The sequence below is a fragment of the Lithobates pipiens genome, unplaced genomic scaffold (genome assembly GCF_037356315.1).
Source record: "Lithobates pipiens isolate NorthernLeopardFrog02 unplaced genomic scaffold, aLitPip1_a1.2 Scaffold_18, whole genome shotgun sequence".
Classification (NCBI taxonomy): Eukaryota; Metazoa; Chordata; class Amphibia; order Anura; family Ranidae; genus Lithobates; species Lithobates pipiens.
Genome location: NW_027507758.1, coordinates 291,492,059 through 291,516,799, shown reverse-complemented (window position 1 = coordinate 291,516,799; position 24,741 = coordinate 291,492,059). Strand labels below are relative to the sequence as shown.

Genomic DNA, 24,741 nt, shown 5'->3' with positions numbered 1-24,741 from the left:
TGGTTGTAAACCGATATGTCGTCAAGATGGGGGATCAGCGTTACCCCTTGGAGATGGAGGAATGCAACCACCTCTGCCAGGATCTTTGTAAAAACTCTTGAATGGGCTGCCAGTCCAAAGGGTAGGGAAGAGAACTGCCAGTGCTGCACTCCCTGCTCTGAGGGGATCACAAACCTTAGAAAGGCCTGGTGCTCTGGAAAAATAGGGACGTGAAGATAGGCATCCTTCAAGTCTATCGTTACCATAAATACATCCTTCAGAAAGTGCTTTCTGAGAGTATAGACGCTTTCCATGTGGAACATTTTGTACAGCAGGAACCTGTTTGACCTTCTTAGATTTATTATGAGGTGGTACTTTCATGAGGGCTTTGGGACTATGAAGATGTGGGGATAAAATTCCTTCCCGCACTGTTCTGCTGGGACTGGCACTATGACCCCCTGCTCCGCAAGCTGTTCGACACTGTGTAAGAGACCCACTGCTTTCTGAGGGTCTCTGGGTAGGTGGGTTAGAAGGAAACTTGAGGAAGTTGAGGAGAGAAACTCAAATCTGTAACCCTCTCTTACAATCAGAAGGATGTGGGGACTCTGAGTAATCCTTTCCCACTAAGAGAGAAAGTGGGAAGGTCTTCCCCCTACCCTTACATCAGTTGGTATCCTTTGTCGGCAGACTTCTGGCTGGGGAAGAGAAGGCCCCCGTTCTGTTTGCGACATACAGATGCGTCACTGGGCGGTAAGTGGTTAAGTAGTGGGATGTACATAGATTATTTTTGGAGGCTAAAGGATATTGTTTATGATCTGCACAGCATCTCTTTTCTCTTGGCTTCTGGTATGGGCATCTATATTTTCCCATGCATACCAGCTTTCTGGTAGACCCAGCACTTTATCAAAACATTGCTTGATCTCTGAAATGGCCACCAGAATCTTCAGTGTCAAATCTTTCCACTCTCTGCTATAGTGGACACTGTACTGAAGGAAATGTGCGTAGCTGCTCTACTGACCTGCCCTATTAAAAAATATAGTGTCTGTCATGCTGATTCAATGGCTTCAGTAAGCTTTGAATCACTGAAACATGCATGCAATTTAGGAATGCCCACTTCACTTTCTGCAGACTTGTTCCAATGTATTGAAAGTATTAAGCCTAGGGGTAAGTGGGTAATTTTATTTTTTCATCATTTCAAATTTTAGTTGAAATTGACAGTTTCTCCACTATAACAGTAGTACCTAAGAACAGGCACCACCTATCCTGTCTATAAAGCTCACACTGGGGGAGATTTACTAAAACTGGCACACAGAATCTACTGCAGCTGTGAATGTTAACCAACCAACTTCTAACTTCAGCCTTTTCAATTAAGCTTTGACAATAAAACCTAGAAGATGATTGATTACTCTGCACAACAGCACCAGGTTTTGCGTGCACCAGTTTTAGTAAATCTTCCCCACTGTGTCCCATTTGAGCTTGCGTTCTTTGCTGTGTACGGATAATACTTTTCTGGCCTATCACGTCAGCACAGGACATTGTGTGCTGACGTGAGGATAGGCCAGGAAAGGAAGATCACGATAAGTATTTGATAATATTGCATATTGTCCTTAGCTCCTCATGGTGCCTTGCTGGTCAACAAGACTGAAGATTGAAGCCTTGCCTTTTCTATGTTTGATTATAATATAGACAAGCTCTGTTTCAATTATCTAATCTCTTACCATGTTTTATTTAGGAAAAATATGACAAGACCGTTTGAAGATCAGACATCGGTGGTAAGTTTTAGGAAAATATGTAAATGTATGGGATGTGAGCTTTTTTTAAATGCACTTTTGTCATTCAAGCTTATCGGAATCCAAGAGGAAAAAAAGCATGTATCAAAGTTTGAGTGATTCAATTTAACCCTTTTCTGCCCTCCCTGATGTCCCTTTAAACAGTTATGAACACCCGAGGGTGGGAAAGGATCAGTGACCATGTGAAACAGTCAGTGGTCCCATGATCTTAAGCCAGCCCTATGACAGCTCAGTCTTTGTGCTGGGGGCGTACAGTGAGCACTCTGTCAGCACATAAACATTAGCCACCCAGCACACATACAGCAGGTAAAATAAGTATTGAACACGTCACCATTTTTCTGGGTAAATATATTTCTAAAGGTGCTATTGACGTTAAATTTTCACCACGTCGGCAACAAACCATGCAATCCACACATACAAAGAAACCAAAACAAATAAGTCCAGAAATTAAGTTATGTGTAATAAAATGGAATGAAACCGGGAAAAGTATTGAACACGCTAACTGAAATGTATTTAATACTTCTTACAAAATCCTTTGTAGATCATGACTGCTTTAAGATGCCTCCTGTATGGAGAACCTAGTCACATGCATTTCTCAGGTGTGATTTTGGCCCATTCTTCCATACAAACAGTCTTCAAATAATGAAGGTTCCGTGGCTTCTATGAACTCTGATCTTTAGTTCTTTCCATAGATTTTCTATTGGTTTCAAGTCAGGTGATTGGCTGGGCTATTCTAGCAGCTTTATTTCTTTTTTTGAAACCACTAGAGCGTCTTCTTGGCTTTGTGTTTTGGAATCATTGCTGTTAATTGCCCTTCATATCATTTTAATGGCAGTTAAATGCAGCAACTAGCTTAGGTGACCAAGAAAGACTATCAAATAAAAATATTTTCCTCTCTGATAATGAAGTAATTGTGTTCTTCTGCTATTGTGTATGCATTAGGAATTTTTCTCGAAGAAATCGGACTGCTCACTGTTTGTCTTTGGTTCCCATAACAAGAAACGCCCTAACAACCTGATCTTTGGTGAGGTTCTATATTGTTCTAATATTTGTTTTTTTATTTGAAAGTGATTTGATCATTTCGTTGTGTGGTATATTTATGTAAAAGTATCAAAAGACATTATGTTCAAGCAATACAGCAATAATGCAGGGTTACAGCTGTAGAACATCTATCCATAAATGTGTAAACTGTTTACATAAGTAAGATACAAGGGTGTATGGAGTCAGTAAAAAGATGTATGAACAAATAAAAAATAAAAGCAAAGGGAAAATGAAAAGCCTGTTGCTATGTAAATCAATCAATTCCTAAAAACAGTTTCTGATTTTCCATCTTATTTTCCAGTAAGTGTTGGCGCTGTGACAGTAACTGAAGAGAGATCTTCGTTAAAAAAATAATATAGCGTATAAAATTGCCTCAGAAACAATTTTGTAATTTATTTCTCCTAAAAATTATCTTCGCATTTCAATGTGAAACCGCTGTAGTTGTTTAAGCACTTGACCTCCAGAAGGTTTTTTCCCCCTTCATGACCAGGGTATTTTTTTTGCAATTCAGCACTGCTACTAATTCAGTACTGCTACTACTAACTGGCAATTGCATGAAACACAAATACAAATTAGATGTATTTATTTTTCTCTTATATTCACCGACTGACACAGCTCCTCTCTTAGCCATTGGGTTGTTGCGCCACCTTTAGGAGAATACTAGGCATTACGTGTTATGTAAACACACAGAACTTTTCAGTTCCGCCCAAGGGGCGGTCCCTTAGATAACAACCCCCCAGCCTGCCATGCAGTCATCAGTTTTATTTTGCCTAGTGAAGGAGAAGGACCTAGGAACCCTGACGTGCCCATCGGTCTGTCTTTTTCTGCAGAAGCTTTGCTTTTTGCGCAAGATGATAGATCCTGTGATCTGCTATCAACAGCTGGCTGGGTGACAGGCTGGATATCCTTATCCTTGTAGTCTCCCAAGCCTGACCAATCGAGCCTTTTGCAGACCAGAGCGCCACGCTGGGTCGGCCACAACAAACCTCAGCTCCAGAGGTGGTCGGTGAGCTTTAATACTCCAGGGTGCACATATGATCGGGCTACTTATGTCTGCGTCACAGTGTGCCAAGGCCAGCAGCCACCCTGTACTGATCAGAGAGTGGGTAATGGGAATGTCTCCCAGCTCTTCAGGACTGGTAAGTACAGCTCTCCCTGCCTCGGTGGGGTTGAGCAGCTGGGCATTCCCTGGGAGGTCACTTCGGGGGTCCCTCACATCCCTCTCTTCTCTCACTGTCCCCATCATCCCCCCCCCCCCCCCCCCGTGGTGGAGGCTGCGTCTGGCTGACTAGCGGTGTGTGTCATGTGCAGGGGCGCTCACCTCTGGGGGGGGCTGCGCTGGCTGGCTGGCTGGCTGTGCCCTGAGTCCTGTTTGTCACGTCCCTGGGGGTGCCTGTGATCTTTGCAGCGCTGATCACCGCCATTTTTTAGCTCTGTCCCTCATGGTTTCAGTGTCAGCAGCCATCTTGGGTATGGGCAAGGGAAAGCATGCTCTCCTGTGCTTCGGCGGCCATTTTCCTTGTGATTTGTTCTCATACTGGACGCCGGCGGCCATTTTCTAGAAGCCTGAACGTGTTTTTTCAGCTTGCTCTAGCGGCAGCATGTGTCCCTGTACTCCGGCGGCCATTTTCGCAGTGCTTTATATCCTTATGCTGGATGCTGGGCGGCCATTTCCTTTGAGCCTGAGCACATTGCTGACCAGTTTCAGCGCCATTTCCTTTGAGCCTGAGCACATTGCTGACCAGTTTCAGCGCCATTAGCAGCAGCTTCAACTGACACAGAGCAGATTCCTCTGCACCTGGGAGCCAACAGAGACCACAAGCACTACTTGCTGGATAGCGCAGAACCTTTCAGGGTGTTGAGTCCTGCGGGAAAGAGCCCTTCAGCCAGCAGCAGTAAGGAGGGTGGGACCATCACTGTTCTAAGTCCCCTTCAGGTGGCTGACTGGGTAGGGTCAGCATGGCTTCAGAAACTGGTGTTTCTTCCACCGAAATCCAGGCAATTGCATCCGGTTCGCCTGCGGAATGCGCAGTGCCTTTGGACACCTTGTCGGCAGTCCTCAATTCGTACGTTGCCAAGATGGAGGCGGTGCGTGGGCGCAAAGGTGCTGAAAAGCGGCCCCTGATCCCACGTCCCCAACCCCCGTCCCCCCCCCCGTCCTCTGGGGAGTGCTCTGACGCAGACTCGGGCCCTGCTGAGGCTGGCGACCCCTGTTCTGTCTTTTCTGCTGGCGCTGACTATGACCGTTCGGACACTGAGGATGAGTCCCCGTCCGGGTCCGTGCGCGACAGAGCGCTTGTTGGAGCACTTATCACAGCTGTGTGTGATACCCTGAAGATTCAGGAGCTAGCAGATCCCTCTGCTGATGTAGCGGTCCCTTTTGGATCCCGTAAGCCAACCCGTTCACCTAAGGTGTTCCCGTATCTGACTTACTTTGACAAGTTCATTTACAAGGGATGGGATTGCCCGCAATGGATGTTTTCAGTCCCCAAATACATGGTGGTGCGTTACCCCTTTGAAGTAAGCCTTCTCAAAAAGTGGTTGGCCACTCCAGTCGTGGACCCTCCCAGTATCCAGGTTAAACAAAGTAACCATGACCCTGGTAGAGGGGACTCCTGCATTTAAGGTCCCCATGGACAGGAAGGCTGAGGCAGTGGCTTGTTCCTTGTTTACGGGTTGTGGGGTCAGCCATGCGACCAGTACTGGCATCCGCACTTGTGTCGCAGACACTGAGTGGGCAAAACTGTTGCACCGCAAACTGGGGGAACAACAGGCTTCTCCTGTCTGTGTGGAACTAGCAGACCAATTAGTGCAAGGCCTTAAGTATGTTTGTGACGCGGCCCTGGATACTCTGCCCCTGCTATCCAGGGCTTCAGTGTCAACAGTGATCCTGACGGATCTTCCCTTCCTTGGCGACCGGCTCTTCGGAGCCTCTTTAGATGACATTATTAAAAATGCCACAGGTGGTAAGAGTTCACTACTCCCACAGGCCAGGAAGGCTAAGAAACCATGCGTTAGGTAAGGGCCCTCTTTTTTTCCGCTCACAAACTGCTTTTTTCATCCGCCCGGAGCTTCGACAAAATGTCCCCAGCCCGACAGGACGACCACGGAAGGACAGAAACGTCCCTGGAACCGCAAGCCTAATAAGCCTGCGGACAAAAGTGCTACCGCATGAAGGTTTGCCCCCACCCATGTCTCGGGTGGGGGGTCGCCTTCGGGAGTTTGCAGCCCGGTGGTCCTCTCAATCCGACCAATGGGTCTGCGATCTGAATTCCTACGGCTACAAGATCGAGTTCCTCTCTTGGCCACAAAACAGATTCTTCCCCTCCAGCATACCCGTTCTCCTGGCTCACCAGGAGGCGCTCTTGGGGGCAGTAAGGGACCTACTGAATCGCGGGGTGATTGTACCTGTTCCAGACTCGAAACGTTTCCAGGGGGTTCTACTCAAACCTGTTTTTAATTCCCAAGAAGGAAGGGGTAAGGCCAATCTTGGATCTAAAAGCCCTCAATCACTTTGTGAAAGTGCAGAGGTTCAGAATGGAATCAGTTCGCTCAGTAGTCGCTGCACTCCATCAAGGAGACACCCTGGCATCCTTAGACATCCAGGATCTGTACCTGCACATACCCATATGCCTCCATCATCAAAAGTTTCTGCGGTTTGCAGTCTGGCGAAGCCCACTACCAGTTTGTGGCTCTCCCTTTTGGTTTGTTATCAGCCCCCCAAATCTTTACCAAGGTGCCACCTCCCTCTTTTCCCATGCACACCATGTTATAGTTTTAGAACAGAAAAAGTTTTGTATCTGCAATCCTTGTAATGTTCATAAATCTTTCTTATTTTATGGATGGCAGGCTATTTACTAAAAGCTGCTATCATTGTTGGTCTACTCTGTCCCTGTCTGCATTTTAAAGCAGAACTAAACTCTCCTATCTTTTACAGTCAAGGAAGCTGCCGTCTTAGCCTTTGTTTGATCTGCAGTTGCTATGGTGCTGCACATGTGATCACTATGACACCAGCCATTTGATGGCTTGACAGTTCAGGTGAAGGCTGACACAAGCACACTAGTAACTGCAGCCATTTTAATTCATGGTGTGCCTTGAATGTGTGTTGGTGGGTTTAGTTTCACTTTATTGAAAATAAAAATTTGACTCCTCTCTGCTGTCAGCAGCAAGGAAGAGTCATCGGTTGTTAAGGAGCCGGCACCCGTAAGCATCCTAACAATGATGAGTCATTACTGTTGTCAGCAGGGAATTCCCACCAACATAATAAAGAAAAAAAAAAAGTGGCATGCGGGTTCTCCCCCTTAGGGCCAGTTCACACCAGACGCAGTTCCGTGTGCTTTTTTTTTCAGCACAAAATGCATGCACAGTGTTTTCCATGTATTGCAATGGCTCTAGTTCACACCATGCAGTCAGTTTCCGGTGCAGAAACTGAACGGAAACTGACTGCATGGTGTGAACTAGAGCCATTGGAATACATGGAAAACACTGTGCATGCATTTTTAGTGCAGAAAAAAAAGCGCACAGAACTGCATCTGGTGTGAACTAGCAGTTAATCCATACCAGGCCCTTTGGGTCTGGTATGGATTTTGAAAAGGGACCCATGCCACAAAAAATGTGTTGGGTACCCCTCAAATTATATACCAGACCCTTGGTCCAGTGATTATGGGGGTGTGGGAGGTAGCTTATCAGGATCTGGAAGCCCCCTTTAACCATGGAGCCCCCAGATCCAAATATCAATGTTGTTTGAGAAAGTGAAATTCCATTTTTTTGTTTTACCATGTGGTGGCGTGTTAAGTGTAACTTTTTTACAGTGTAAACACTTTTTAAAGGTGGCACAGTGGTGTAGTGGTTAGCACTCCCACCTAACAGTAAAAAAGGTTGCTGGTTTGAATCCCATCCACGACACTACCTGCCTGCAGTTTGCATGTTCAACCTGTGCCTGCGTGGGTTTCCTCTGGGTACTCCGGTTTCCTCCCATGCTCCAAAGACATGCTGGTAGGTTAATTGGCCCTAGTAGTATATGAATGTGAGTTGGGAACCTTTTGATTGCGGGCTCCTTGAGGGTAGGGACCGATGTAAGTGTGCGATGTATGTGTGGAGCGCTGCGTAAATTGATGGCTATATGGGTACCTTTAAATGAAAAAAAAAATAGATAAGCATCTTAATGAGACACAATGTACAGGGATAGTGACAATTGTAGGCATGCACCCTCACTCAGGTTAAACTGGATGGACTGATGTCTTTATTCAACCTTGCTAACTATGTATATTGGAAAGCTCTGTGTCTGTTTGTATAGAATTTGTTTATAATTTTTCTGTGTCTCACCTTTTCTTTGCTTACTAGGTCGCATGTATGATTTCCATGTGCTGGATATGATTGAGCTAGGAATGGAAAAATATGTGTCCTTAAAAGAGTTTAAGGTATATTGATTTACGATGTATGTAAAAATAAATAAAATCTGTGCAAAAGTTTTAGGCAGGTGTAAAAAAATGCTGTAACTTAAAAATGCTTTCAGAAATAGAAGTATTTAATAGCTTATTTTTATCAATTAAAGGGGTTGTATAGATTTGTTTATAAAAAATTAAATCACAAACCTGTCATACTTGCCTCCACTGTGAAGTTAGTTTTGCACAGGGTGGCTCCGATCTGCGTCTTCTGGAGCCCCTTGGCACTCTTTGCCTTCAAAACCGCATCAATTGCACACCGTTTTTTAAGGAACTTTGCAGATAGGTTGTTCCAAATACCCTGGAGAAGTAATCTCAGGTCTCCTGTGTAGGCTGCCTCAAATCCTTCTGTCTCTTCATGTAATTCCAGACAGACTCCATGATATGGATAAGTATCTGCCTGTATTTCACAGCATTGATCCTGACCAAATCTCCAACTACATTTGGCCACAATTCTTCCTTGAAGACCACTTCTGGTCAGACTTCTCCAGACAGTAGATGAGTGTACCTGGGTCCCGCTGGTTTTGTGATGGATTAGAACTATAAATTAGTTCTTGGTTATCTGCTGCTATTCCTAATTAAAAGTATAAATGTGCATGCACATTAGAAGTAAACACTCTCTGAGATATGTTCAGCTCAGGCTACTTCTAAATACTGATTTATTCGTGGGCGGTGTTAATATTTTATACAGAAAGATACGTCATTACTATGTCAGTCTAATTGGTACATCTTATTGGTTACAATACAAGAGAAATGAAGAAACGTGATGCTTGAAGTTTGGTTGAAGCTGGTTCTGTTATCTCGAATGCATTCTTCTGCACGCGTGGGATGTAGGGTGTAGACGCCATCTTCCCGCAGAACAGGGTCAATCTGTATGCTACATAATAAGTAAGGAGCATGGGAACATGTATACACATAAGCAAATAGACATTTTCTGATTATCATTATGTACATTGGATTCCTCAACAGTTTCTGCCAGTTCTGTGCTGACAGCACTGCTGGACATCTTTCGATGTTGAAGGGACGTACGCATCATGTGTCTTTCATCTGCTGCATTAAGTTTCCTTGTACAGTATATAAGGGCACACAGACCATCAAGACTAGGCAGACAGAGTCTTTATAAACAGGAGTGATGATAATGGTATTGATGGTGGGTCATCTACACTAAAGGCAGCACTTCAAGAGGAGCAGTCTCTAGTACAAACAAAAAGAAAGAAGGCACCTCCTAAGTGCAGAATTAAAATCAATTATTATCCCCAAAAGGATTAAAAAGAACTTACAGGAGCTGAAGAGTTAAAAAGCATGTCATCATTATTAATGCAGGTGGTCCGGCCAGATAAGAAGTTCCCAAGTGTAAATAAGGTGTGCAGTGCAAGCAGTGAACAGCCCTGAGAACCTTATAAACACTTGGGACTTTCTTACCTGGCCAACCACCGCATCTATGGTCCTCAACATTGCCCATTTCTTTGTGCTGCTTCAAAAGAGCTTGAACAGCACATCTTGAAACCCCAGGCTGCTTTGAAATCTTTGCCCTGGTGAGACCTTGATGCAGTATAACTATCTTGTGCTCATTCTTGCCATGGTGTATGACCTGTGACATGAAACTGTCTTCCACAACCTCCCCTTAGTAGCAGTTTGATTTTGACACTTTTTGGGGACCAGTGACGCTAATATACTGATCGGTATAAACAAATATGCACTGTCACTTTACTGATGACACTGGCTGGGAAGGGTTTAACATCTCGGACCATCAAAGGGTTAACTGTGTGCCTAGTCAGTGTTTTACTATACTATGCAAGGTGTTTTTACTAGGGAAAGAGATGGAATGTTTCAATTCCATTCCTTGCCTCCTGTCAGAATGGCGATCTACCTTGTTTACATAGGCAGATCTTAGTTCTGTCTAACGATCGGCAGATGTCGGAGGACATCGGGTACCGTGCACCCACCAATTGTCTTCCGCTGTGTGTAATCACAGCAGAAGCTAGCTGCCGGTGGCGTACATGAGCGCCCCCCTAGCCGGAAGAATCGGAACACACACACACACGCACACAAACGTGTGTGTATGTATGTGATCCGGCACACAGGTGCCACCCTGTAGCAGTAAAACTGCTATAGGGTGGACCTTGGTTAAAAACAACTGTCTTGTAGGGGGAAGTTGCTGTCGAGCATAAGCGGGCCTGCACAGCCCCCAAAATGTTTGTGGTTTCGTAGAAGCTTGAGAGACAGGAGAACAGTGATTATTCTTCCATTCTGATAACCTATGAACTCTTCCGTAAGCCACAACTTTTAGACTAAATCTAGCATCCATGGGTTAAAGCCACAAGTAGGGCTCAAGCATGTGGATGCGATTGTGCTTGCACAGTCAGAATTCAGTATATTTTTGCACCCAGGAATCACAGGTGCTGGCATATGGCTGTGGCTAACAGCCTGTACAAATCAATGACAAGCTGACAGAGCGTGTTTACACTCATACAGTTTTAGAATAGGGGTCTTGGACCCAATCAGTTTGAATGCCAAGACCCGTGGACTCCCAGGCTTGAAAATACAAAATTCTGGTGTACACCCAAATCCATCCATGTGTTTGAGCCCTTACGCTCAACATATCACTCTGGTGCAACATAATTCTGCATAATAGTTTGGATAACTGCTTCCAACATTTCTCTGATATTTTTGCTTTTTATTCTCATAGTAAGATTTTGATACCCATTATCTACAAGTACAAAATGACAACATACAGGAAAGATGTTGGATTTGAGAGGCTTTTTATTGATGTAATATTTGTAAAAATGAAACCTTAATTAAAGCAAAATGACACTGATATTTAGACGTAACAGTAAGGATGTAGGATATGCTGAAAGTGTATGGGCTTTTGTCCAACATGGTGAAAAAAAAAAGCCTGACTCTAGTTGCATATGTTTAAAAATAATAACCTGTTCTTTGGACAAGTATGAGGCCAGATACAAAGTATTTTCCATATTTTCGTGTTACAGAACTGCAAATGTCCTGAAGCCACCAAGCCTCTGCTGATATTTGCTGGAGATGCATTTGAAATGAATGAGGATTACAAGCGCCTGAAAAACCTCCTGATAGGTAATTTTTTAATTCAGTTACCTAATGAGCTTTCAAAAGGGGAAGAAAAATGTGACCCTACATGGATGTCTTTATAAATGATGCTTTTGAAAACACTGATATTCTTGGATACTATCCAGACTAGGTAGTGCTACATAATTTTTGAATAAGTGTTTATAATGTTGAAATCAGGTTGTACTGGCTGAAGTAATGCTGTTTCATCTTATAGACTTCTTTAGAGGACCCACTGTGTCTGGTATACGACTGGCAGGCTTGGAGCATATATTGCATTTCACAGCAGTGGATGGGAAGATTTATATGCGCAGCTACAAGTAAGTGCTTAATTTACAATTAACTTAAGAATTGCTCTTGGGTAACTTGCCAGGAACATATTACCGGCATAGTGACTTGACCTAATTATGTTATCTCTAGCCTTATTAAAGTCTTTGACGTTAGAGGTGATTTCTCAGCATGTAACAATATGGTGTGAAATTTCACCTAGCATCTTTAATAACATTGGCGAGCCCACTTAAAATGTCTAATATTCTGTTTCACCACCTTCTGTAAGAATGTTGTCGAATACAGATTAGATGGGTTGCTAATAGAAACAAATGGAATAGCTAAAATCTATGAGCACTGTTGAGGTATATGATTTCAGGATTTTATTAGGAGGATGAGGGAATATTACACTTAGATAAATATATGTCCTGCTGGTTTTACCATTGTTTCATACTGCTTTATTATTTGGCATAGAGATTTGCAATATTCTAACTGCACTGGCATCCAGCATTAAGGCATATTTCTGGGTTGTGATTTGCTCCATTCATGTAAAACTCCTTAACTGTAGCTCTTGTTAGGAAAATGACAGGCAGCAGATACAAAAATGCATAGTGATGGATGAATCAGTGCTTTGATCTAAGTTTCAGCACTTTTTTAGATTTGTATATAGAAGTGTCCAAAAGAAAAATTGCTTGCATTTCACATGAAGTTCCAAGGTTGAAAATTAACCTGTTGCCGTCCGCCCACTGTTAAATGACGGCGGGGCGGTGCAGCTCTTGTTCTGGGAGCAGCCGTGCAGTGTTGCTAGGACACAGCGTCCGCGACTCTTTAAACATGTGATCGGCTGTGTCCAATCACAGCCGGTCACATGTAAACAAGGAAGTGCCGGTAATCGGCTCTCCTCGCCTCACACTGACAGTGTGTGAGGTGAGAAGAGCCGATCAGTGGCATCTCCTTGTGAGGGGGGACATGTAGGGATGTAATCAGGGCACTGATCATCAGTGCCCTGATTACAATAAAGAAAGTGCCACCATACAGTGCCCACCAGTGGCAGCAATCAGTGATCACCACTGCCCACAAGTGCCACAATTCAATGCCCATTAGCCATGCCAGTCAGTGCTGGCAATCAGTGCTGTCCATCAATACCCATAGGTGTTGTCCATCTGTGCTACCCATCAGTGCCCATCTGTACCACCTATCCATGCCACCTATCTGTGCCCGCCACTGCCGCCTAGCAGTGCCCACCAGTGCCGCCTATCGGTGCTTATCAGTCCCACATATCAGTGCCTATAAGTGTGGCACAGTACCACCTCATCAGTACCCATCAGTTCAGCGTATCAATGCCAACTCACCAGCACACATCAGTGAAGGTGAAAAAATACTTTTAAATAAATAATTTTTTTTTTTTTCCACAATTTTTAGTTTTAAAAAACCCAGCAGTGATCAAATACCACCAAAAGAAAGCTCTATTTGTGTGAAGAAAATTATAAATATTTTGTTTGGGTACAGTGTAGCTAAGTTGTCATTCAAATTGCGACAGTACTGAAAAATGGCTTGGGCAGGAAGGGGGTGTTAGTGCCCTGTAGGCAAGTGGTTAAAGAGAAAATTATTGTTTTGGACAAAACAAAAAGAATATTGTGGGACGTTTATGAAATAATCTTAAAGGGGTTGTAAAGGTAAATGTTTTTTCACCTTAATGCATTCTATGCATTAAGGTGAAAAAACATCTGACACTGCCTGCGCCCCCAGTCCCCCATTTTACTTACCTGACCCCTTGAAAATCCCGCGCTCGCCCCCGACGTCCTCTTCACCACTCAGCCTGGCCGCTGATTGGCTGGAGAGGATGGATGGAAAGCAGCGCAGCCATTGGCTTGCGAAGCGCCGGGGGGGGCGTGTGATACAGCAAGCGGCTACAGCTGCCGGCTGTATCACGAAAGCACACCCACAGGTGCTTCTCACCATGCGAGGGAGCTCACATGAACGTGAGAAGTACCTGCGGGAGGAAGCCGAGACAGCCGCCGAGGGACCCCAGAAGAGCAGGTTTGGGGTCACTCTGTGCTAAACGAGCTGCACAGTGGAGGTAAGTATAACATGTTTGTTATTTTAAAAAAAATATATAAAATTACTTTACAATCCCTTTTTAATAAACAGTTTTTTCCCATCGCAACTAATAACATTTTCTCTCTAGTATTTTTCAGAAATAAAGAAGGGGGCAAATGGAGAAATTGGTTGCCATAGAGGAGTTTTATTTTTTTTTTATTTTTTTTTTAACCACTTCCCACCCGGCCAATGCACATATACGGCCGGGTGGGAGCCGTCTACTTCTGATAGGACGTTCAGAAACGTCCATCAGAAGGAGCGGGATCGCGCGCGTGCCCGCGCAGCGGCGCAATCCCGATGCGCCCGTGTCACCCAATCACGGCCGTCATGTGATGTAAACAGCCGGTTGCTAGGCAATCGGCTCCTCCTCTCATCACACAGAAGTCATCGCTGAGGAGAGGAGAGCAGATCGCTGCAGCCGGCTGATGATCAGTGAGCATGAGCTGTTTTTTACAGCTTTTTACTCACTGATCACCAGTCTAGTGTAAACACACCACACAGTATAAACACAATGTCCCGAAAACATACATGTCCCCAAATAATAAATACACATGTCCCTAATAATAAAAACATGTCCCCCACATATGTCCCTCTAAAATCACATGTCCCAATGATTATCTGCACACATATGTACGTGATCACCTGCACACACATGTACATGATCATTTGCGTACATATGTCCGTGATCACACAAACCAATTATTATACACTTAACGGAATTTTTTTTACCAAAAACATGTAGCAGAATACATTTTGGCTTAAATTTATGACAAAATTTGATTTTATTGGTTTTATTTTGAAATAGAAAAAAGAAAATATTGTTTTTTTTTTTTAAATTTTTGGCGCTTATATCGCAAAAAATAAAAATTGGAGTCGTGAATAAATACCACCAAAATAAAGCTCTATTTGTGCGAACAAGATGATAAAAATTTCATTTGGGTACAGTGTAGCATGACCGCGCAATTGTCACTTAAAGCGCTAGAGCGATGAAAGCTGAAAATTGGGCTGGGAAGGAAGAGGGCGAAAGTGCTCTGTATTGAAGTGGTTAACAGCCTTCCATATTTATCGGTGTATAAAACGCACCCCAAGTTTAGGAGGTAATTTGAAGAATTTTTTTTTAGGAGGGAAGTTTAAGGGAAAAAAACTTACATTTAAATGCCCATCAATGCAGCCTTATCGGTGTCATTTGCAGCCTTGTCCATCATTGCACCCTTGTCAGTGTCATATGCAGCTTTGTCCATCATTTGCAGCCTTGTCAGTTTAATTCTCAGCTTTGCCTTTTAAAAATGGCGCCCTTCTCTGCGGCTTTCGGCCGTTCTCGGCAGCTTTCGGCCGATGAGAACGGCCGAAGGAGGGCGAAAGCCGCCGAGAGGCGGGGGATCGGCGTATAACACGCACCCACGATTTTCCCCTGATTTTAAGGGGAAAAAAGTGTGTGTTATACGCCGATAAATATAGTATATATAGTACCAAAGCAACCAGCTAGAATTTACTTTGGTGAAGGCAGACCTGTACAAGATGGATATTGATTGGTTGCAGTGGATACTGCTGTTCGTACCAATGAAGTAAGCAAGCCCATTTGATGCATATTGGCACTTGATATTTACCTTCTGCCCATTGGAGCCAGCATTGCAGGATTAAGTGTTTTTGTCATAGTAGCAGTGTGTTAAATGGAAAAAAGTGCGTTTAACTATTTTAAAGCAATACGAAAACCTTGTTTTTTTTGTAAAATAACAAACATGTTATACTTACATGCTCTGTGCAGTGGTTTTGCACAGAGCAGCCTGGATCCTCCTCCTCTTGGGGGCCGATGCTGGCACTTCTAACCCATCCCTCCTGCCGGTTTCACCCAAGAAGGCCCACTCCCGATCTGCAGCTCTGTGTGTCCATTCACACATTGCTGCCAAAAGCCAATCAGGAGTGCGAGTCCCTGGAGGGCCAAGGCTATCCCGGACATCGCTAGATCAAGTGGGGGCTCAAGTAAATATTAGGGGGACTGTTTTTTTTTACCTTCATGCATTGAAGGTAATTGGATCTTTTTCCTATAACATTATGAATTTTCATGTATTTGTTTTACTAGAGTGTTAATGAAGAAGTCTGGGTGCAGAACCCCACGCATAGAACTGGAAGAAATGGGACCTTCATTTGATTTTGTGATGAGAAGGACACACCTGGCTTCTGATGACCTATACAAGCTATCTATGAAACGTCCTAAAGCCTTGCAGGTAATATATTTGATGAATACAAAAATACTGTGCATGTTAACAAATAATTCAGTGTGAAAAAAAGCAGCACCACAAATGTGTGCTATAACCACAAAAAAAAAGGTGTATTGTGCTACAATGATATTAAAAATACTGAAAAAAAATGATAAATAGTCCAGAAAAATCTGTCTCCCAAATGTACCATAATGGTCAAATGGCAAACTCCATTATTCAACTGTGGATAAAGTTATCCAATCCCTTCACCAAGTGAACACACCACCACCACAATAGGTTGGGCCTTGACCCTTTATTATGAAGGGTCAAACAGACTTGATGAATATGTCCTGGTAGGGGTCATCCGCAGGGGTTATATATGCAAAGGAACCACGTCAGGAACAGCTGCAGCGCATCCAGGGGACTCCACCAAAACGACAATCATGTAGCAAGATCCAAATAAAACCTAAAACGTTGGATAGTGTAAAAGCTCTTAAGGGTTGCATTTAATATAAAGTATTGCACTTACAATACAGCTTAGCCCAACCTGTTTCATCAACAAAAGGACTTCTTCCGTCATTTTGTCGATGAAACCGGTCGTGCTGAGCTGTATGTTTCTGTTATCGCACATTTGACATGTTTTGATGTTCTGTGGTGGCTGCCTACCTTTCTTATCCTACATCACGGGACACAGAGCCATAGTAGTTACTATGTGGGTTATAGGCCACCTTCAGGTGATGGACACTGGCACGCCCTAAGACAAAAAGTGCACTCCCTATATAACCCCTCCCTCTACTGGGAGTACCTCCGTTTTTCGCCAGTGCCTAAGGTGTTGGTCACGAGTAAAGATGTGCTGAGCTTAACTCCACTGGAGCAATCCTTGCTGGGGCTAGCCATGCAGACGGATACATTCAAAGTGTCTTTTAGGCTAAATTGAATGGTACCCGGGCCTAGTTTCCGAAGAAACAAGGTTTTGCCTCCAGGCAGTCACGACGGCCTCCACTGTCAGGTTCTAGATGTAAACCCCAGGGTCAGACTACGGAATTGTCCTGTCAGAATCCAATCCGACAATGTCACAGCAGTGGCCTATATCAATCACCAAGAGGTTACGAGAAGTTGTGCAGCCCAAAGAGAGGTGAATCATATCCTATCTTGGGCCGAAGACAACATTCCTTGTCTGTCTCAGCAATTTTCATTCCAGGGATAGAGAATTGGCAGGCGGAATACTTGAGTCACCAACAGTTGTTCCTGGGGGAATGGTCTCTTCACCCCAATATCTTTCTGTCAATAGGTCAAAGATTGGGAATTCCGGACGCGGATCTGTTTGCGTCCAGGTTCAACAAGAACTACAACCTTGTGGCGAGGACAAGTGATCCGATGACATGCAGAACAGATGCCTTGGTGTTTCCGTGGGATCAGTTTTCACAGATTTATGCATTCCCTCCTGTTCTGCTGCTTCCACGCAGGATCAAGCAGGAAGGGAAGGAGGTGATTCTTGTGGCCCAGAAGATCTTGTTTTGCAGAAATCGTAAAAATGGCGGTAGGGGACCCATGGACTCTACCACTATGGCCAGGCCTTCTCTCGCAAGGTCCGGTATCCCATCCTACCTTACAAACGCTAGATTTAACGGTCTGGCTATTGAGAACCACATTCTGAAAGACCGTGGGCTATCAGGTTCAGTAGTTTCTACTTTGGTTATTGCTAGGAAGCTGGCCTCCAGAGTCATATACGAGTCTGGAAGGTATATGTCTCCTGGTGTGAATCCAGGGGTTAGCACCCCAGGAAATATGTCATAGGTAGGATCCTTGAATTTCTGCATATGGGTTTGGCAATTTAAACTGGCCTTGAGTACTATCAAAGGCCTTATCAGTGTTTTTTCAACGACTACTTCACACTCTCTGGTTTGTAACTTTATTTAGGGTGTAATGTGGATTAAACCAGTTAGGTCACCCCTGAACCCATGGGACTTGAATTTAGTCCTGTCGGAATTACAGAAACAGCCTTTTGAGCTAATAGTAGATATTCCCTTGGTCCTCTTGATGAGGAAAATCATTTTCTTGGTTGCCATATTTTCTGATAGAGTATCGGAGTTGGCTGCTCTTTCTTGTAAAGAGCCATATTTGATTATTCATAAGGATAAGGTTGTATTGCTGCCTCATCCGAATTTCCTACTGAAGGTAGTGTCAAGTTTTCATTTAAACCAGGATATTGTTCTGCCTTAATTTTTCACAGAACCTCGTTCTCTAGAAGAGAGGTCACTTCATTCTCTTGATGTGGCGAGAGCAGTCAAGGTCTACTTGAAGGTGACCACTCAGATTCGTAAAAAAACTGATGTTTTGTTTGTGTTGCCAGGCAGCGTCAAGCTATTCCTAAATGGATTCATCAAGCAAGTGTTCAAACTTACGGTTTAAAAAGGAAAATTCCACCTTTTCATATTAAAGCGCACTCCACCGGGGCTGTTGGTGCTTCTTGGGCAGTGCATCACCTAGCCTCCATGTTTCAGATCTGCAAGGCAACAGCTTGGTCTTCATTCCATACATTTACCAGATTCTATCAAGTAGATATAAAAGGTCACAAGGATATCGCCTTTTGGACGCAGTGTACTGCAGGCTGCAGTATAAGCCCTCTAATAAGACACAAACACTGTAAGCATTGGCTGACTACTACTGCCTGGCCTCACAACATTCTGCAGATACAGCGTGAGAAACTACATTTCTCTTTTGTTCATTGACGGACACATCTCCTTTAATTCTTGAGTGTTATCACGCCACAGGAAAGGTAAGTACGGCTCTCCCTGCCTCAGCAGAATAGAGCAGCTGGGCATTCCCTGGGAGGTCAACTAGGGGGGTCTCTCCCTATCCCTCGTTCCCTCCTCCCCCTGCTGGGGCTGCTGTGTGACTGGGTATGAGGTGCGGTATATGTACCTAGGCCGGAGGTCCTCTGGGTGGTGCTCTGAGCTTTGGCATGGCTGCGCTGGCTGTTAGGGTCGGTTTTTGTTTTTCTGCCCCTTTTTACTGCGCTGTGAAGTGCCTGAGTAAATTTACCTCAGGAGTGGTAATTGGACGGTGATCATTGGGGGGGGGGGGGGGGTGCTGGGAGTACAGTCGGTCGTGGGGAGAATCCCAACTGCCGATCAATGTGCTCGAGCTTTCGGTGATCAGACAAGGGCGTTCGATCAAGATCCAGTCAGATAACGCCGGTGGTGGCGTAGGTCAACCATCAAGGAGGAACAAGGAGCTCAGCTGCAGCACAGGAGGTCGGTCACATTCTCCAGTGGGCAGAGCAGCATGTGCCGGCCCTGTCGGCCATATATATCCCGGGTATAGAAAATTGGCAGGCGGACTACCTAAGTCGTCAGATACTGGACCCGGGAATGGTCGTTGCATCTGGAGGTATTCAGGCTCCTTTGCCTAAGGTGGGGCACACCAGATGAGGACCTTTTGGCCTGTCGGCTCAATCAGAAGGTGCAGAGGTTTGTGTCCAGGACAAGAGACCCCTGGGTGGACTGATCAGACGCGTTGGTGGCTCCATGGGGAGTTATCGGCTGATTTATGCCTCCCCCCCACCCATGCTTCTCCTGCTTTACCGTCGCTGGTTTTAACGGCATGGCTTTTGAAAACCAGGTGCTAAAGGACAGAGGTCTGTCAGACTCGGTAATTTCCACTATGCTGAGGGCACAGAAGTCATCTTCTTGGAAGATTTAACATCATACATGGAAGGCTTGCATTCCCATGTGAGGGGATGAGGTGGCGTCCCTGCATTTATTCAGTTTCCAGGATCCTGCTGTTTTTGCAGCGAGGAGTGGATCAGAAACTTGCCTTAAACGCCATCAATGGAAAGATATCAGCCTTGGCTTTTTTTCCAACGCCCCTTGGCAGCTCACTCATTGGTGAGTACCTTTTTTGCAAAGGGTTTTGACGCGTGGTCCCTCCGGTTCAGCCAACGCTACCTCCATGGGATCTGAATCTGGTGCTATCAGCGCTTCAGAAACCGGCCGTTTGAGAACATTAGGGAGATTCCCTTGTTAGCACTCTCTTAGAATGTAGTTTTTCTAGTGGCTATTACATCTGCCAGGAGGGTTTCTGAGTTGGCGGCCTGGTCATGCAAGTCTCCCTACCGGGTCATCCAAAAGGATAAGGCGGTGCTACGTCCCTAGCCCTCTTTTCTTCCAAATGGGGTTTCGGCATTCCATCTAAATGAGGACATTGTGTTACCTTCCTTATGTCCTAAGCTGACACACCCAAAAGAGGTTGTCTTACATTCCCTGGACGTGGTCCGGGCTTTATGGGTGTATCTGCTATGGCTCCCTTCCGGACGTCAGACTCTGTTTGTCTAGGTGGCTGGTCTGAAAAAAAAAGGTCTGCCAGTGTTCTGCCATCATATAGTGTCCGCCCCGTACTGCGCATGCGTAGTATGGGACAGAAGAAGCTTCGGAAAATCTCGGAAGCTGAATGGTGCCTGCGCCGTGAGTGGAGGTGGTAGCCCCACCATCCAAGTGGACATAGGGTTGTGAAAATGAGAGGGCCCCTCGCGGCGAGCTTCACTCGCCACGCTTCTTGCTCGGCCTCGCTGCGCTCGGCTCTTTTATATACCTACTCTATGTCCACTTGGATGGTGGGGATAGAGCCTGGGCTCACGGTGCAGGCGCCGTTCATCCTCGGCTATTTTCGGAATCTGTGTGTGGTGTGTACTGCGCATGCGCAGTACACAGCGGACACTATGCGATGGGGGACCATATATGATAGGACACCCGTCTTGTCGTCCACCATTTCTCAGTGGATCAGACAGATCGTGGTTCAGGCCTATGCCTTAAAGAGGCAGGTACCCCCTTTTCCTATCACGGCTCATTCCACCAGAACAATTGGGACCTCTTGGGCTTTCCGACATCAAGCGTCTGTCTCCCAGGTGTGTAAGGCGGCGATTTGGTCGTCCGTTCATACTTTCACTAAATTCTACAAAGGTGACGTAAGCGCATCTTCGAATGCTTTCTTTGGCCGCAAGGTTTTGCAGGCGGCTGTGTAAAGTTACAATTATACTTTCTTAAAGTTACTAGTTTTGTAGTAAATGCATCTTTTGATGCATAAATTGGCTGGTGGTTTTAATGGTGGCCCTTTAAGATGGCGACTCCTCTATTGAGGGTTTCCCTTTGTTGTGGGCGAAGTTATGTTTTACTGTTTCCACCCCTTGTTTTTTGACACTGCTTGGGGATGTCCCTAAGGTCAATAATTAAAGGAGCTGTGTCTATCAATGAATGAAAAAGAAAATGTGATTTTTGTACTCACCGTAAAATCATTTTCTCTGAAGTTCATTGACGGACACAGCACCCACCCCTCCTATTTGTTTGTTCTGCTTTTTGACGAACTAAGCTGCAGGAAGCAGGGTGAGAGGTTATAGCCAGAGGGACAGCTCCCTGGGTGGTGCTGTGCAGTCTTGCTGTTTTTACACGTGTTACATGTTCTGCATTGTCCTCTCCTGAAGTGGCGTGCTAACCCTAAGGTCAAGAATTAAAGGAGCTGTGTCAGTCAATGAACTTCGGAGAAAAGGATTTTACTGTGAGTACAAAAATCACATTTTCTCAGCATTCAGAGCATAGCTAGGAATGTAAAGGAACCATCGGGACTATAAGTCCAGCAAACTTTGCTCTAAACCCCAAGACTGCCCTGTGACCCAATGTTGTGTGTCATTCAGAAGATGAATGAGAACGTGACAGAGGTTCTAGTGAACGAAAATTGTCCACCCCTTAGATACATACATAAATACGTAGGTAGGTAGAATATTTTTCCATTTTTTTTTTTTTTTCAATTCGATTCAGCTAACTTGTGATGGTTAAAAGCTCCTATATTTTTAATATAATAAGATAGCACACACACAACTTAATTTATAGCTCTGGGTTACTTTGTTTATACAAATAACCTAAGTGCACAAACCAAATGTTTTTACATTGTAGATTTGTCAAAAGGGAGTTGTCATGTATGTGATTATTCTGATGCATTGCATGTCTTTGTTTAGGCCAAGAAGAAGAAAAACATTTCTCATGATACTTTTGGTACTAAATATGGCCGAATTCACATGCAAAAACAGGATCTGGGTAAATTGCAGACCCGTAAAGTTAAGGCTCTGAAAAAGAGGCCAGCAGAGAAGATTGCAAAAACAAGTGAAGATGGAACCCCAAAAAGGAGGAAAAGCAACTGAATAGGTGTTTAGTTAGTTCTAGAGGACAATTTATCCTTTTTAAGCATGCCTTTTTTTCAGGACTTAAATAATGGGCTAAAGCTTTTCATGCCCAGTTTTGTCTTAATTGTACAATGAGAAAACAGGTTATCTTTTCTAACGGAAACCTTACGCCAACCATAAGTTTCACCCTCTGAGAAAAGTGGGTGAACCTGTTATTAAATTGTGTATTTGAAAGCACCAAAAGTGTGAAAGGAATACCTAGAGCATTGTATGATAGAGAACTACCTTGAAGAAACCAAAATCTATCAGAATTAGTTTGGGCTTCTAGTTAATTGCCTAATACAGGATTTATTAAAAATTATTTTGTTTTATATTAAGATAACTCTTATATGTAAAATATTTGTGGTCCGTTTCCATTGAATAGGTAATTGTCATGTGCTCTGGAAACAGCACTAGCAGATTCACAAGAGATTCTTGTGCATAAAGGGATTGTTTTTTTGTATTGCAGTTACTGTGTTTGTCAGCCTGTACTTGTTACTAATGGCTCCATATTGTAATGGTAAACCATATTATTTGCATGTGCTGGCTTCAGTTCTGTTGAAGCTGGTTGGTGTACAATTTCTTCTCCAATATAAACTGATTATTCCATTTCTGTTTGATGGATTTATGGCACAAAATGCATTAACAAATATAGTCACTAGAGGGCAGTGTACTATTGAATTTTTAGAAAGACCCTTCTCTACTGTATGCATCTCAAAATGTATTTCATCAGCAGTTAGTTACAAGAACACTGGTGCTTATTTAAAGTTGACTTTTCAGTAACTGTATTAGTGTGCATAAATAAATTCCTGACATGTCACAATTACATAGAATTTTTTTTAAACTATACCTATGAGTTCCAAGTCGGTGACTTTGTCTAGGCTAAGATGACTTATCTGCTGTAGGCAGGAATTTGGATTTCTCTACAACGGTCACGCTGATAAGCTGTACACAGGCACAATGATTTAAATGATTGTTATCTTTGAGCCAGCATCTTAATCCATGAAGTAAATGCTGACCCTGGATGAAGCCTAAACAAAGATGGCTTCATATTTCTGGAGAGAAAAGTAGATAAAGGTATTGCCAATATTGCCAAGTTGGAGTACTGTGATCTTTGGAGAAGTAAACCTGCATTGCTTATTATGCGTGCACTTAAAGCGGGGGTTCTCAAAAATTGAACCTCTGCTTTTTGGACCCCCGGTGTTACATTTGGCACCTTTGAGGGGGGGTAAGGGGGGAGCAGATAAACCCACTTCCGGGCATAGACTCCCATTGATGGGGGTATATTTGATGGTACTTCAACTTTAAAGTATTAGTCCCTACAGAGATTAGTACTCTGGTGATCAGGAGAGCAACAACCTCTGTCCATAGTAAAACGTTTTGAAAGTTTATTTAGATAAAGTACAAGTAGAGATTAAAAAGCTGAGCAATTACCAGGCAGGGCCGAACATTTGTAAAAAACAGGAGGCTTTTAACCACTTGCCTTCCTTAGGCCATAATAAAATGCCCAGAACTTATAGTGGTTCCATATGGGGCACAAGGATGTGGCCCCCCTAATCTACATGCAGGGTGCCTGACGCATGGATTCCAATTGGGTTTTTTGGGAGTTTTTTTGAGCATGTGATTATAGCCAGAAGCTCTAATTGACTTAAAAAAAAAAGCACTGCACCCACCCAGTTGTGTGACAATAGCGAATTAATATTCCCTATTGTCTTCCTGGTTCTCCTCCTGGCCAATCAGGAAGTGGGGATTGGCTGAGAGGAGAAGCGATCCTATTGGGCTGTGTGGATGAGAAGATGCAGGGGATGCCCCTCAGGCAGAGGAGGAGATGCTGAGAGATGCCAACAAGAAGGAAGCACTGCCCGCCACCTAGATGGGATAAGTGCGGGGCTGGATGAGCTGACGACTGAGCGAAAGGGGGGTGAGGCTGCGACAGACCTACCTACTGACAGCGCGTGGGCGGGGGTTGGATGTTTCAATTTGGCTGTCAGAAGCCCAAACCCCCCCCCCCCCCCCCCAAAAAATGGGGCACCAGCCACCACTGCTCAAGGCTACAACTTCGGTCATGGGCTTGGTAGTCTTTTTTTCATTTCTTTTATGCTAGTGAGAAGGGCCATAATTCATGGTTAATCCTAGAGTGATAACCTCTAAAAGCATCATCTATATAAAAAAATTAAATTGTAGGTACCAGCATTTTTTGCCATTTCACAGGCGCATGCAATTTTGAGTCAGGACATGTTTTTGATCTTTTTACTTGAAGCAATCCCACATTTTAGTTAAAAAAAAAAAAGAAGAAAAAAAGCATTATACTATGTGTGCACATATTCTTTTCCTGAAATCATAAGTTTGTTATACACCTGTGCAAATATCATGCACTGTACAAATTTGCACGACCTCTGTTTTCATAAAAAATATACTTGTTTGGTGGTAATTTTCTAGCAAAAATGCTGTTTTTTAAATAAGTATTAAATTGCCCCAGACATGAAGCAGTTATGCTTCAATCCTAGACAGTTCCTTCTAGGTATAAACCTTTTATATAGCAACTCGTTCACTTAAGCATTTCAATACAGGGCATTTGCACCCCCTTCCTGCCCAGGCCAATTTTCAGCTTTCAGCTGTGTAAAATT

The 24,741-nt window shown here is 44.0% G+C and overlaps 1 protein-coding gene across 1 annotated transcript in view; it reads left to right on the top strand.

Moving 5' to 3' along the window:
* Positions 1-24,122, top strand: part of RPF2 (ribosome production factor 2 homolog) — a 38,973-nt gene extending 14,851 nt beyond the window's left edge. The window contains exons 4-10 of the mRNA XM_077487110.1: positions 1,712-1,751; positions 2,712-2,793; positions 8,154-8,230; positions 11,245-11,344; positions 11,553-11,655; positions 15,783-15,927; positions 21,911-24,122. Of these exons, the coding sequence (XP_077343236.1) occupies positions 1,712-1,751; positions 2,712-2,793; positions 8,154-8,230; positions 11,245-11,344; positions 11,553-11,655; positions 15,783-15,927; positions 21,911-22,093 (730 nt within the window). The 3' untranslated portion in view covers positions 22,094-24,122. The remainder of the gene's footprint in view (positions 1-1,711; positions 1,752-2,711; positions 2,794-8,153; positions 8,231-11,244; positions 11,345-11,552; positions 11,656-15,782; positions 15,928-21,910) is intronic.
* Positions 24,123-24,741: the final 619 nt, after the last annotated feature.